Below are 14,719 nucleotides of genomic sequence, written 5' to 3' on the forward strand. Positions count from 1 at the left end.
AAAATCCAGAGTTATTATGCTTAAAGACAGGCAGAGCTTTAAAAGGCTATTGTGGAGAAGTGCAGACAAACTCTAGAATAGATGATGCTCTGTGGCATCTGTTGCAAATAGACAAGTTTCTCTGCACGTGTGTTGGTGTGTATCTCTGTGACGTCATGCCACGTCATGATGATGCTGAGCGCTACCTTTTGCCTCCACTCTCATCATTCTCTTATCCTTGAGACAGTAGGCACAGAGCAGAGTGGCACAACTTATGAGGAGTCTGCAGAGATCATTCATAAACAAACAAACAAAAACTCAAGGAGACAGCACCTGGATAAAGATCAGCCTACTTTTTCCAGGAATTTTTCAGCGTGTCTTTTCATTATAACTCATCCTGCAGATTTTATTCTTGAGGTTTTTCACTTATGTCCCGCAAATCTAGCGATGACTATCACTTGCGTAGCATGAGCAATCTTATGGGCGAGAGGAGGAAGCGCGCGTCGGATGATGGAGAGCGAAGTCTCATCAAAGCTCCGTCCAGCATCAGCATCAGCAGCAGCAGCAGCGGCCACACGCCCGCCGCATCCTCGGCGCCACCATCTACAGCGCCCGCGGACCTGGAGCGAGCGGCGCGTAAACAGTTCCAGCAGGATGTCACGCCGGGCTTCGTCTACGTCCTGGCCGTGTTCTCCGCGATCGGCGGATTTCTGTTCGGCTACGACACCGGGGTGGTGTCCGGGGCGATGCTTCTGCTCAAAAGGGAGATGAATATAACTGCCCTGTGGCAGGAGTTGCTGGTGTCCGGGACTGTGGCCGCGGCGGCGGTGTCCGCGCTGTTCGGCGGTTTACTCAATGGGCTGTTCGGGCGGCGGGTGTGCATCCTGCTGGCCAGCTTTACTTTCTCCGTCGGGGGAATAGTGTTGGGATCTGCTTCTAATAAAGAAGCGCTGCTGGTTGGACGCCTCATAGTGGGACTTGGGCTGGGTAAGTGACACACACCTGACAAGTTACTATTGTAAACTTGTCGTTGTTTCGAGTTGTCTGTAGTGCTCTAAACCTTTGTGGCCTGATATTATCTGTAACAGGCTTAATGTAGCCTAATTATTATCCTCTTGAGACCCGACCATGACTGCTGTGTGCTAGTAGCCCCTAATAAACATCCAATAATTAAATAAATAAACTAATATATATATATATATATATATATATATATATATATATATATATATATATATATATATAATTATTATAATTATTATTTTTATTTATTTTGTCCAAAAAATATATGCCCTCATATAGGGACAGTGGGACTAAGTTGTGAAGTTTTAAGTCTAAGTTTTTTAATTTTTATTATTATTTATTTATTTATTATTGTTTATTAATGTATTTTTCCAGGAGTGTTGGTTATTCATGTTTTTGAGCCTTAACAGACGTTACAGCTGATTTTCTGTTCAGCTGCTTCGGAAAAGTGTGTATTGGGAAAAACACAAATAAAAAACTATACAATAAAAATGATTTGACTTGATCTGACTTTTATGTTACAAAGTTTTCTTCTACTTTGGCAATAAAATCTCAGTGTTCTTTCTTTGCACTGTCAAACAAACAAGTGATAGCCAGTGCTGAAGCATGTTACTAATTCGAAATTAGCATAATTTATGATACAAGTAATGGCCAGCATCATTCAATCAATGCCAACCATGTTAAAATAAAATTATACATGATAAATTCTGAATCTATGTATTGATTATCATTGTCCCATGTCTGCCAAACATCTTGAGTGGTCCAAACATCATCTGCAGCCTGAAACTGAACTTTTGGTCGGATGTTAGGAGTGAATGCATTTGGATGCATAGAAAAGCTATTGGACACTCCCTTGCTCCCTATTAACCTTCCAGTGTGCTGTCTGACTGCACTGGTATCTGAAAAGTTTGAAATACACCTTATTTTCATCCTTACTCTATATAAAGCCTCTGAAAGCAACATTTTTCAGCTTTCGGATGAACCCATGGATTCTCAATGTGATAATGTACAATAAATATGGGATTTCTTAGGGGAAAATAGACTCATAGTCCACGTCAGTGGTCATTTTGTTTAACAGTGTGCCGTTTTTAAAATGGCATATCGGATGAAACCATAGACTCTAATCTTTTGACTCAAACAGTTTTCAATATAAAAAACGTAATTAGGTTTCTTACCAGATGTAGTTTTGTTGGTGTTTCTCCCAAAGACAAACTCGTGGTTTTGGCACATAACTTGGTGTGTCAAAAGCTTAACCCTTTACTAACCTAAACACGTTAAAGCTAAACTGAGCCGTGGTTAAACGATACCACACGCTCTCTTAGACCACTGTTCAGACAAGCCAAACGCAAGTGGAAAAAGAACAAACTTCAGGTGTACTATGAAGCCCTGAGGGATGCTTTGTCTAACTTTCGAAAAGCGGCTAAGGTTGCAAAAGGCTAAATACTATTCAGACATTATTACACAGAATTGCCACAAACCTAAAATTCTCTTTTCTACAGTCAATTCTGTACTCAATCCATCTGTAAAGACTCTCCCAGAGTCATCTCCCATATCTTATGAGAACTTTCTCAGACTTTTTGTAAATAAGATTGCTGATCAGGGATCTCAGATCTTGCCAACCGCTTATTGCCCATCTGAACTCTCTTCTTGCAAAAATCTCTGGAGTGAGTTTGAACCCATTTCTCTTTCCATTCTTCAAGAAATTATTGTTCAACTTAAGCCCACGTTTTGTTCATTTGATATCATCCCACCACGTATTATTAAGCAGTTGATCGATACTGTGGGGCCAAGTCTCCTCTTCATAATAAATAAATCGCTTATCACTGGTACATTACCCAGTGATCTCGGACATGCCTTTTGGCACTAACTTTCTGGACCTCACACCGCCCCTTTAATATTTTTTTATAAAAAGAAAATATATAATATCACCTAACATGTCTGTGTTCAATGAAATGAGGGGCTGGAGTGGGTGTGGCCTTTTGTCTGGGGGTGGAGCAGTCCTTTCAGGAAGAAAAGCTGCATGGGACACAGTGCCACCAATTGGTAAGATAAATATCACTTTTTAACATGTTTAAATTGAAATAATTTATATAAAAAAATATATGCATGTGCATGAGCATGTAAAGAATAAATCAATATTTTTATTTATATATTAAAACTGTGTTTTTTGGTTTGTTGCCTCAGGGCAACATTGTGCAGTTAGACCACTTTTGTTCGGGCAATATCATGCTAAAGTGTGGAGATGTGCTCGGATGCATAATTAGGACCATATCACCTGGCTGCTCTACCGAAGAGATTGTGAAGGCACTGGCATGAGAAAGAAGGAACACATGAAGCTGTATAACATCAAGTCATACATTGCTGAAGGCCTATGCAACACACACACACACACACACACATGTTGGTGCAGCTATCATTATGAGGACTCTACATAGACATAATGATTTTTATACTGTACCAACTATAGATTCTATCCCCTAACCCTACCCCTACCCCTAAACGTAACCCTCACAAAAAACTTTCTTAATTTAAATTATGGGGACACTAGAAATGTCCTCATAAACCACATTTATAACATAATACCCTTGTAATTACCAGTTTGTAACCTAAAAAAAATGTCCTCGTATACCACTTAAACCTGCCCACACACACACACACAAACACACACACACAAACACACACACACACAGTCATTTGGATGTTGGTTTATATTTTTATATGAAATGTGAGAAACATTTATACATGAGGTGTTAGTGGTAATTAGTAGTAGTTTGTTTATTTGATTGTTTGATGTTTGTGATTAGTTGGAACCAATTGTTTGGTTGATGTTTGTCAAAATAAAAGTTTTTTCTAATGCATATATTGCTTGTTTTCCTTATTCCACGTATCATATGTACTATAGAAAACCTTGGTGCTTCAGTACCCTCATAGCACATTGTTGCCCTGAGGCAACAAACCAATATCTGGTTGTGGGGGGACGGACGGACACATTTTATGATGGATATATTATCAGGGTCCCCCAAGCTCCCAAAAAATGGGGTGAAATATTTTTTTCCCCCCCAAAATACAAATTCATGCCATAGAGGGTTAAGAGACCAAACCTTGACCCTGCTGATCCTATAAATTACAGGCCCATATCTAATCTGCCTTTCATCTTAAAAGTAATTGAGAAAGCAGTCTTACTCCAGTTGCAGTCTGTCTTGACTTCAAACTCCACTTATGAGACATTTCAGTCGGGTTTCAGAGCATTTCACAGTGCTGAGTCTGCTTTGTTAAAGGTTTTAAATTATATTTATTTGACAACTGATGCTGGCGACAATGTGATTCTTGTACTTTTAGATCTTAGTGCGGCATTTGACATGGTCGACCATGACATACTTATTTCTCATCTTGAACACAGCGTGGGTTTAAAGGGAATAGTTTTGAAATGGTTTTGCTCTTACCTGATGTGTAAGTGCAAACTCTGTCAGTTTAGGCACCTCAACGTCATTTACAGCACATCTTCCGTGGGGAGTCCCTCAGGACTCCATACTGACCCCTGCTCTCTTTTCATTATATATGCTCCCAATTTGATCTATTTTTAGAAAACATGGTATGTCCTTTCACTGTTACGCTGACGACACACAGACCTATTTGGCCCTCAAACGTACAGGAAACAATATTTTTGATTCTCTTATGGCTTGATTAAATTATATAAAACTTTGGATGTCCTCGAACTTACTAAACCTAAATGAAAATAAAACAGAGATCATCTTGTTCGGTCCTTCAAATAGTTCTCTTTCTAGTAATCTTAATCTAGATCACCTTGCTTTTTAAGTTAAAACATGTGTAAAGAACTTAGGTGTCCTACTAGACAGTGATCTCAAACTTGATAAACAAGTAAATTCAGTTGTTAGAGCTAGTTTCTTCCATCTCCATCTTTTAACCAAAGTCAAGCCTTTTCTCTCATTGCGTGATTTCGAAAGAGTGTTTATTTCATCTATCTTAGATTACTGTAATTCTCTGTACTCTGGAATTAACTCCACCACTCTGGTCTGTCTCCAAATGGTCCAGAATGTAGCAGCAAGACTCCTGATGGGTCTTCGAAAACGAAAACATATTACACCCATTTTAGCCTCGCTTCACTGGTTACTGGTTCATTTCAGAGTTTATTTTAAAATTCTCTTATTTGTTTATAAATCCCTGAACAACTTAGCCCCCACCTATCTGTCTGATCTACTGTGTTCCACTTCCTATAAGCCCTCTAGAGCTCTTAGATCAGGAACACAAAGACATCTTACTCAACCCAGGTCTAGATTAAAGCAAAGGGGTGAACGTGCATTTGATAACGCTGGTCCCAAACTTTGGAACTGCACATCAGATCCACACCAACACCACCAATTTTTAAATCACTACTAAAAACTCATTTTTTCTCTCTGGATTTTAATGTTGTCTAATGAGTGTTTTGTTTTATTCTTTCTATGTCTCATTACATTTGTTTTTAGATTGTTGAATTATGTGTTTATAGATTTTCTGATTTTGTAAAGCACATTGGTCAATGGCTGTTGGATAAACTGTGCTGTATAAATAAACTTTGACTTTGACTTTACTGACAGCACAGAGTGTCCTGAACTGAGATCAGTCGGTTTAAATTAAATGAAATTATGCATAGTGCATAGCGAAGACAAAACACAGTCCATTCATGCAAGGACGTGGGGTCGCACGAGGTTATAGCCTAAGCTATCAACAAAATAATGGTAAAAATATCAGTAACCATTTACATTAAAGTTCCTTTTGTTAAGAGATTATAAAGAGTTTATTAATGTCTAATAAGTCATTTACAAATGCATTATAAATCATATATAACATGCTTAAAAGGGTGACTTTATGCAATACCTGCCAAAGAGTGACTCATTTTACCTCACATGCTAACAATTATTCAACATTATTAACCTGTGAAAATGTACCTTAATGCAAAGTGGACATGTTTTTATTGTGTACTACTGTTGTATCTATTCTTTAAATTAACTATTACGTTTTTGGAGAGGCAAGTGTATTTTGTTACTTAGTTATTAAGCAGATCTATAAAATATGTCAAGCTGAATTATTACTGTTTGTGATTGGCAGAGACAAAGATAACTAGAACAGTTTATTTTACTTGTGTAAAACTGTGTTTAAGTTGATTACAAATGCACACGCTTCTACGTGTTATTATATGCTAATTTGACAAAATAATAATGAAATATATGATTATATTTTTATAGCATATAGTAATGAAAGGGCAGTACATTTCTAATTTTCCCTTTCAAATCTGATTCTAAGAGATTATTTTCAGATTTACAGTCACTTAAAGCTGTAAAAACATTTAAAGACTAATTTCAAATTGCTTTAATAAAACATATTTAGTAATGGTGAACAGAGCTTACAGCTGTTGTTTCCAGTTTGCCAATTTCCAAATTTCTTTGGCACTACAAGCTGGTTTGATAGCAATATTATACAGCATATACCAACCTCAATATTTAGTTATATATTGTGTGTGTGTCTTTACTGTGTCTAATGCTTGTAATGAGTGTAATTAAAGGTCAAATGGAGCCCTGCTGCAGAAACCAAATAAACCAAACCAAACATCAAAAATCAATCAAGACATTCCATTTTGATATCTGAACATATCTGAAGAAATTCATTTAACAAATGCCATATTCTTGATATATATTTCAGTGATCATTTTGTTCATCCAAATTATTAAATACCTGATAGTTTTAGTTTGACTAATTTTACTATATTAATGAAGGGTTTTCACTGTTCTAAAGAACGTATTTTCCACCTATAAGACAAAATGCTTGTGTTTAAGACTTAACAAAAGCTCACAGTTTTGTTCATTAATGTGAGTTCAATATGCCTGATTATTCTAAAAGATTTCAGTCAGTCTATTTAATTGCTTTGCTTAAAGAGGACTGAGTGAGTCATAAAGTGTGTATAAGATCAAAGGCTCTGATAAGATTTCACGCTGCGCGTCATTGAAAATTCGGAACTATATTTAACGCAGCTAATTAGTCCTGAGTCATAAGGAATCACATGATTTGATTGGGTGGTAAGACTGACAGAGCTCCACTCACTCGAGAGGTATTTCTCATTAATGTGCGTACCACGTGGGGCTTCCAAGAATGAGCCAAACGTCCCTTGAGTGATAGGAAAGAGCAATTTGGCTTAAAGCTTATGGTCTAGGATTACACACTGTCATTAGGGAAGTTTGTTGTGTTCTCAACCTTAATTTTGTCTGGCCGATGCCTTGATTGCTCAAATATAGAGAATCACTTTTGCTTTTCATTCATTTTAGTGACCATACTTATACAAAATACACTTATGGAATCTGCATCCAATTAATCTTATTTTTAAGTGCACATTTCCAAACAACATTAGGGGTGCTTTTCTAAGCAAGCATCAATATAAAGCAACAGTCTGGTTCTGGAAGTTAAAATACCATTCATTTCCTCCATAGGGGAATTGACTTCTAACAGTAATTTATAAACTTTTAAAGACAGGCCTACTGTGAGCACTGAAGTTGTAAATCGATGGTATATGCTTCTGTTGAAGCCATCAGTCAGCATTATTTCATCTTCATTAAAAAATATAAATAATGTTTAATAATGAACTTCTGTTGAACAACTACACTACCTATAATGCTGGAGAGAAAGATCAACCAATCAGAGAATCGTGACAAACAAAGTGCGCCAAAAGTGCTGCGTCCACTCATATGACGCACTGTATATGATGCAATTGAGTCTCCCTACACTCTTAAACTACTTATATGTTTGCATATATCTGAATATTTTGCAATAACATTTTAATATACTGCCTACAGTTGTGCTCAAAAGTTTTCATACCTTTGGAGTATTGGTAATATATGTACCATTTTGAAAGAAAACATGAGTGAGCAGGCAAAACACATTTCTTTTATTTCTTATGGGATTCATATTCATCTGTAGGTTATTACAGAATGGCACAATCATAAAACAAAACATGGCAACAAAGAAAAAAATTAAATGACCCCTGTTCAAAAGCCTGCATACCCTTAGTTCTTAATACTGTACATACCCTTTAGCATCAATGACAGTGGCAGTCTTTTGTAATAGTTGTCTATGAGGCACCAAATTCTTGCAGGTGGTATAGCTGCCCATTTGTCTTGGCAAAATGCCTCCAAGTCATGCAAAGTCTTTGGTCATCTTGCATGAACCGCACGTTTGAGATCTCCCCAGAGTGACTCGATGATATTAAGGTCAGGAGACTGTGATGGCCACTCCAGAACCTTCACCTTTTTCTGCTGTAACCACTGGAGGGTCCACTTGGCCTTGTGCTTAGGGTCATTGTCGTGCTGGAAAGTCCAAGAGCGTCCCATGCGCAGCTTTCGTGCAGAAAAATGCAAATTGTCTGCCAGTATTTTCTGATAACATGCTGCACTCATCTTGCCATCAATTTTCACAAGATTCCCTGTGCCTTTAGAGCTCACACACCCCCAAAACATCAGTGAGCCACCACCATGCTTCACAGTGGGGATGGTATTCTTTTCACTATAGGCCTTGTTGACCCCTCTCCAAACATAGCGCTTATGGTTGTGACCATAAACCTCTATTTTGGTCTCGTCACTCCAAATTACAGTGTGCCAGAAGCTGTGAGGCGTGTCAAGGTGTTGTCGGGCATATTGTAACTGGGCTTTTTTGTGGCATTTTGTGGCAAATACAGGCTGCTCTGGAAAAAGACGGTGTGGTTGTTTCAAGGAGCACAATACGAAAAGAAAGAAGCCTTTCTGGCAACTCGACCATGCAGCTAATTTTTGTTCAAGTTTTGTGCTCCTTGAAACAACCACACATCTTCTTGCAGAGCAGCCTGTATTTCTGCAGCACAACTGTATATACTTATAATAATAAAACATTGAATCAATAGTTTTATATTTTCGTTTTTTTATAAATCGGATTTGCAATGTTGGCTCTATTGACTTGGTCCAATAAGAAGCAACCTAGCAACCACCCAGAACATCCTAGCAACTGCATAGCAACACCATGTCTACCACCCACAACACCCTTGAACTGTGGTGGACATTGTTGCATGGTAAGTACTACTTACATTTTCAAATATAAAAATCTAGATTTTTTTTCTCAGTTCATTCAAGTCTATTATAAATACCACAGTAATCTTCACACATCAACTGTCTTGAACTTCCCAGATAGGTCATGCACCCTTTTTTATTCAGAAGAAAAAAAAATCTAAGAACTGTACTTTAAATCAATAGTTTTATATTTTTTCATTGTTTTTCATTTGATTACGCCCTCGCAATGTAGGCTCTCTTGGTTGGTTTAGGCGTGGGCTCTTTTGACTTAGTACAATAAGAAACCACCTAGCAACCACCTAGCAATTACCCAGAACTAGTGTCATACCGATATATCTGTTATGCCAATAAATCAGCCGATATTTGGCCATTTTGCAATTATCGACATCGGCCACAAACCATGTTCGCTTGGCCAATTAACAGAAGTGTTAACTTGTGTCAGTTCCTAAATTAACCAATAGACAATGGAAAGTAAAAAATGTTATTAAGATTAAGCAAATTTGAGTAAATATTGTGTAAAATAAGCTTTCGTTTCACTTTGGAAATTTTGTGTACATCTGATTTTCAGATAAATTGTATTACTTATTTTGGCATTTGTATCGGCCCTCTGCAATCCTGCTCTCTAGGTATCGGAATTGCCATCGACCACTGAAAAACCCATATCGGTTGACCACTACCCAGAACCCCCTAGAAATCACATAGCAATGCCATGGCTACCACCAACAACACCCTAGCATTATGGTGGAGAGTTTTGCATGGCAATGATTTTCTTACATTTTTATACATATATTGTCTTGTAGATTTCCCAAAAGCTTACTGTGGCTTTTTTCTTTTTTTTTTTTCTTTTTTTTTTTTAAGAAATAAAAATAAATCTTATAATTGACCACTGACTTAAGCTTTAAACGATTGAGTCCAATTATTCTTGCACTGACCTTTCAGGTAACACAAAATCAGAAGGGCAAAACCAGGGTCTAGAAGGGTTTAACCATAAAATGAATGACCTTTTCAACAGCCCATTATCTTCATTTTGGGAGTATGACAGCGAAATCACTCTGGATGCAAGTCATGATTACAGTGTTCAGAAAAACCACCATGAAGTCTTGGTGTGCAAACATACATATTTTCAAAAATACTACAATGTCACTAATTGGTCTTAAGGAAAACCAGCATAATAAGTTTGGTTTTGGGTTCACATGACCATCGGACATGTTTCATAGGGTGGGAGGGGGGGTTCAAATGTTTACATACAATAGGTTCAAATGTTAAAAAAAAATAGTTACACAGAGTGCAACAAAATTGAAAAAACTTCTGGGTCTCGAGATACTTTTCAAAAGTTTGACCATTTTCAACTTGAGATCGTGGCAGCACGCTAAAAACAAACAAACATTCAACTAGACTTTTTTTTTTTCAATAACTAGTGAACTGTTCAGCCATGGTCACCCATGCCTAAAGGGTTCTGGCAATTCCTCACTCTAATGATCCTTCAAACTGGGTGCCAGCCCTTCATACAGATCACAGATGGTGTAAAGTAGCAGTTCAGTTGGCTTGGTGACGTCTGAGCTGATGGTGTGATCAGAGAATTTAAACTGTCCGCAATAGTCTGTAGTCTCCATGACTCCACCACTCTTTTGGAGTGAAAGGCCATTAGAGCGATGGCCTCTCACGTTAAGTGTCTGGGGGAGGCAGCTGGCTGAATGGACGAGTTGTAGCTTTAAGACGCTGTCACTGATAATAAGGGACAGCAACAGCTTCAGTGTGAAGTCCCACACTAATGAGTCCACTCTTTGAAGAACAGTAAACTTAAGCAAAAACATCTATGGTTTCTGCTGAAATATTGGTATTTTTATGTATTATACTCTTGAAAACTTATTTTGTATAATGGTGTCATTGAATTGATACTTTATGTTAAGGATTTCCCAGTGCTTTAAAGCAGTTTTCATAAAAGCCACATATTTACTGATGGCCATTAATGTAAATACTTGCAGTAGAGGATCACTCTTGGCTCACTATAAATTTAAAAGCTTCAATAAGGGTTCACATGGCCATGGAAAAACCTGAATATAAATTCTTAAATATGAGTCTAAAAAAATTTGAAGATAATGCATTTCTAAGTGAATATAAATTCCTACATGTTGAACACTGGAAAAGTCATGAAAATTCTTTGATCATATAGAAATCTGATATATGTATATCACATGTATGGATACATACGTTAGATTACAGTATATAAGATTGTTTTTTTCCCAACTTCAGCCAAGTTTGTGTCCCTGGGTTGATTTTTCTTTTTACAACAAATGTAAACTTTTTGTTTATGTTATATGAAGGTCACATTAAAATGAAAACATTTTATTTTATTTTACCAGGTGTTCATAATTTACTTTTGGTACTTTTCATATGCCTTTTCTGAATAGATTTGACTATTTTAGCCTTATCCCAAACCCACACTTTCAATATTAAATGATGGAAATCCATGATAAATATACAAATTGTTCTATGTTTAAAACTATAATCATCTAAACAAAGAGTTAAATGAGCATACTCTCTCAGTCCTCTTTGCACCTTACAGTGCTTGAGGCAAAGGCAAGGGAGCACCACCTGTTTCTGTCAGCTGCTGTTGTGGGGGCTGTCTGGAGGGTCAGTTTTCTTGCTTTCAGCTCTCTCTCAACTGTCCTGCGCCATGTTACCTTGGGTCTGCCACATTCCTTTTTCCTTGTGGTGTCCAGTGAAGAGCTGTCCTGGACAAGGAGTTGGGCAGCTTCCTGCAGACGTGTTCAAGCCACCTCCAGCGGCACAGCTGCACAACTTCTGAGATGGTTTGCACCCCTGCTCTGCTCAGGAGATCTTCACTGGGGATAATGTTGGGAAAGAAAATCTTCAATATGCGCCGAAGGGATTTGGTTTGGAAGACGTCAAGCTTGGGCTCGATGATGATAGTACAGGAGGACGTACAGGAGGACACTAAGGAGTTTGCTCTTGAAAATCTTGATCTTGGTGTTCAAGATGGTGGACCTCCATATGGGCTTTAAAATAGCAAACCATTGGTTTGCTCTGCTAATCCTGCTGTTAACTTCTTGTAGGCAGTCACCATCAACTGTGATTTTGCTGCCAAGGTAGACAAACTGTTCCACCACTTCTAGGGGACTATCATCAAAGAAGATGGGTTCCTCTACTCTTGAGTTCTTCTTCATCAGTTGGGTCTTTTTGGTGTTGACTTTAAGGCCGATGGTGCTTGCTATATCTGAGAGGCTTTCCACTTTCTGATGCATATATTGGTGTTCGCCCTATGTCATCAGCGTAGTCCAGGTCTTCCAATGCCGACATGAGCATCCACTGGATCCCCTGTTTCCTTCCCTCAGTGGTTCAGCACATCAGCCAGTCGACTGCCAATGAGAAGAGTATTGGGGAGAGGATACAGCCTTGCTTGACACCAGTGTTCACCTGGAAAGCTTCTGACAGATGGTTCTGGTGGATGACTTAATGATGTTAATTAACTTTTGGGGTATCCCATAGTGCCTAAGGATCTTGCATAGCGATGCTTGTTGTAGGCTATCGAAAGCTTTCTCAAAGTCCACAAATACAGTGTAGAGTGTGCTGTTCCATTCATGGGACTGTTCAGTAATTTATTTTAAAACATAAATGTGATCAATACAGAATCTTCCTTTTCTGAAACCGGCTTGTTCTTGGTGGAGAATGGTATCTACTGTTTCAGAGATATGTTAGAGTATGATGTGACTGAAGACTTTGCTGGTAAGTGATATTAGTTTGATACCTCTCCAGTTGTTACAGTTGCCAAGGTCCCCTTTCATTGGTATTTTGACTATGATGTCGGTCTTCAAGATGTCAGGGGATTCTTCCCTGTCCCAGATTTCCTGTAAGATGCCTTGTAACATGTCTTCTGCCTTCAGCATCTCAGAGCATATGCCATCTTCGCCTGGTGCTTTACCGCTTTTCAACTTCTGGATGGATTCCTTTACTTCTTCGATGGTGATTGGGTCCCATGTTTATTTCTAGATCTATTTCCGCCTTTGGAATGTCAACTGTTGTTGTTGGTTCTGGGCGGTTCAAGATGTTCTGGGAATGTTGTTTCCTTCTATCCAGTTTAGCCTGTCCTTCGGTGATGATTGTTCCATTTTCTGATTTAACAGGGAGGTAGTGGGTCTGTCTGTAGTCACCTTTTAGTTTCCTGGTGATCTAGTAAACTGTTTTCATGTCTTTTTGTTCGGCGGCTTCTTCTGCAAGTTTGTCGATGTATTGTCGTTTGTCTCTTCTTGCCGAGGACTTGACTTCCTTGTCTTTTTCTTTGTACTGTACTGAGATTCTGGTGACTTGGTATTCCTTGGTATTTCTGAAATCCATTCCACTTTTTTCTTTTTCGTGGATCCTAGAACCGCTTCTCCAGTTTCCCCTCATCGCTTGATTGAAGGTGCCAATGGGAAGCACTGTTTCATCTTGGAGGACATTGAACCGGTTTTTCAGGGTGATGCCAAATTCTCTCTGGATAAGAGGGACGTTCAGCTTGGCTTCTTCAATGTGTTGGAGTCTGTTCTCCCCTGTAATCGCTCAGCTTGAGAGTCAACTTCAACCACTAGAAGACCTACCAATGTCTGCGTGTCTCATTACCTGTACGTCTTGAAGGAGCGCCTCCACTTGCTGTTGACAATTACATGATCAGTCTGGCTCTGGGTTCTGCCAACTGGGAATGTCCATGTCAACTTGTTGATGTTTTTATGAGTGAAGAGGGTGCCGCCGATGACAAGGTCATTCTCTTCAAAAAGACTGATGAGCCGTTTGCAGTTGTCTAAGCATTCGCCCAGGCTATGTTTTCCCATTGTTATTTCTCTGCCTTCGTTGTTATTGCTAACTCTTGCATTGAAGTCTCCTATAAGGAGGAGTACATCATATCTTGGGATTCTTTGAGAGTGTCTTGTAGTTGGCTGTAGAAACCCTCTTTTACTTCTTCATCCGTATCTTCAGTTGGTGCATATGCAATGAGGATGGATAACTTAGCATATTTGGAATTTATCCTCATGTACAGTAGAATTTCGTTGAATAGTTTCCACTGTAGGAGTGAGTCAGCATTGTTTCTGCTGAAAATGATGGTTACTCCTAGATGTTTGTCATCCTGTCTCGCTGACCAGATTATGGTTTCTCCTGTGTTGAGTTTTTGTTTTCCGGCGCTGGTCCATCTTGATTCTGTGATGCCAAGCAGGCTCAGGTTGAAGCAGTTCATCTCACTCACTGCTTGCACCAACTTTCCAGTTTGAAACAGAGTCAAAGACTGCGGCCGCAGACCTTTTTTTTTTTTTTACAAAGCCTAAAGCTATCACTGAGACCGGTGAGATATCTCAGAACACTTAGTTCAGTGATATCTTTCAGGGAGTAGAAACATTTTCTGCATACCATTCCATAAAAATAGCTTACAGCACCTTTAAATATGCTTATATTTCATACTGAAAAGTATTGATAAAAAAAAACTCCAATACTCTAATTCAAATTGACTACTTGAGCCAAGTGTTTGTGTGTACTATGTATTTTCAATGGTTATTAGAGTATCACATCATTAGCTTAGCAACATGCTAATGCCAAACTCTACTGAAATCAATTGTGTATTAAGTCTCCCATGCGCTTCCAATG

At 38.5% G+C, this 14,719-nt stretch overlaps 1 protein-coding gene across 1 annotated transcript in view; it reads left to right on the top strand.

Annotated features, from left to right (window-relative positions):
- Positions 1–241: 241 nt before the first annotated feature.
- The window catches only part of LOC127436996 (proton myo-inositol cotransporter-like), a 146,135-nt gene continuing 131,657 nt past the window's right edge, over positions 242–14,719 (top strand). Inside the window, exon 1 of the mRNA XM_051691568.1 lies at positions 242–966. Within this exon, the coding sequence (XP_051547528.1) occupies positions 408–966 (559 nt within the window). The 5' untranslated portion in view covers positions 242–407. The remainder of the gene's footprint in view (positions 967–14,719) is intronic.

This window comes from Myxocyprinus asiaticus, chromosome 47 (assembly GCF_019703515.2).
Source record: "Myxocyprinus asiaticus isolate MX2 ecotype Aquarium Trade chromosome 47, UBuf_Myxa_2, whole genome shotgun sequence".
Classification (NCBI taxonomy): domain Eukaryota; kingdom Metazoa; phylum Chordata; class Actinopteri; order Cypriniformes; family Catostomidae; genus Myxocyprinus; species Myxocyprinus asiaticus.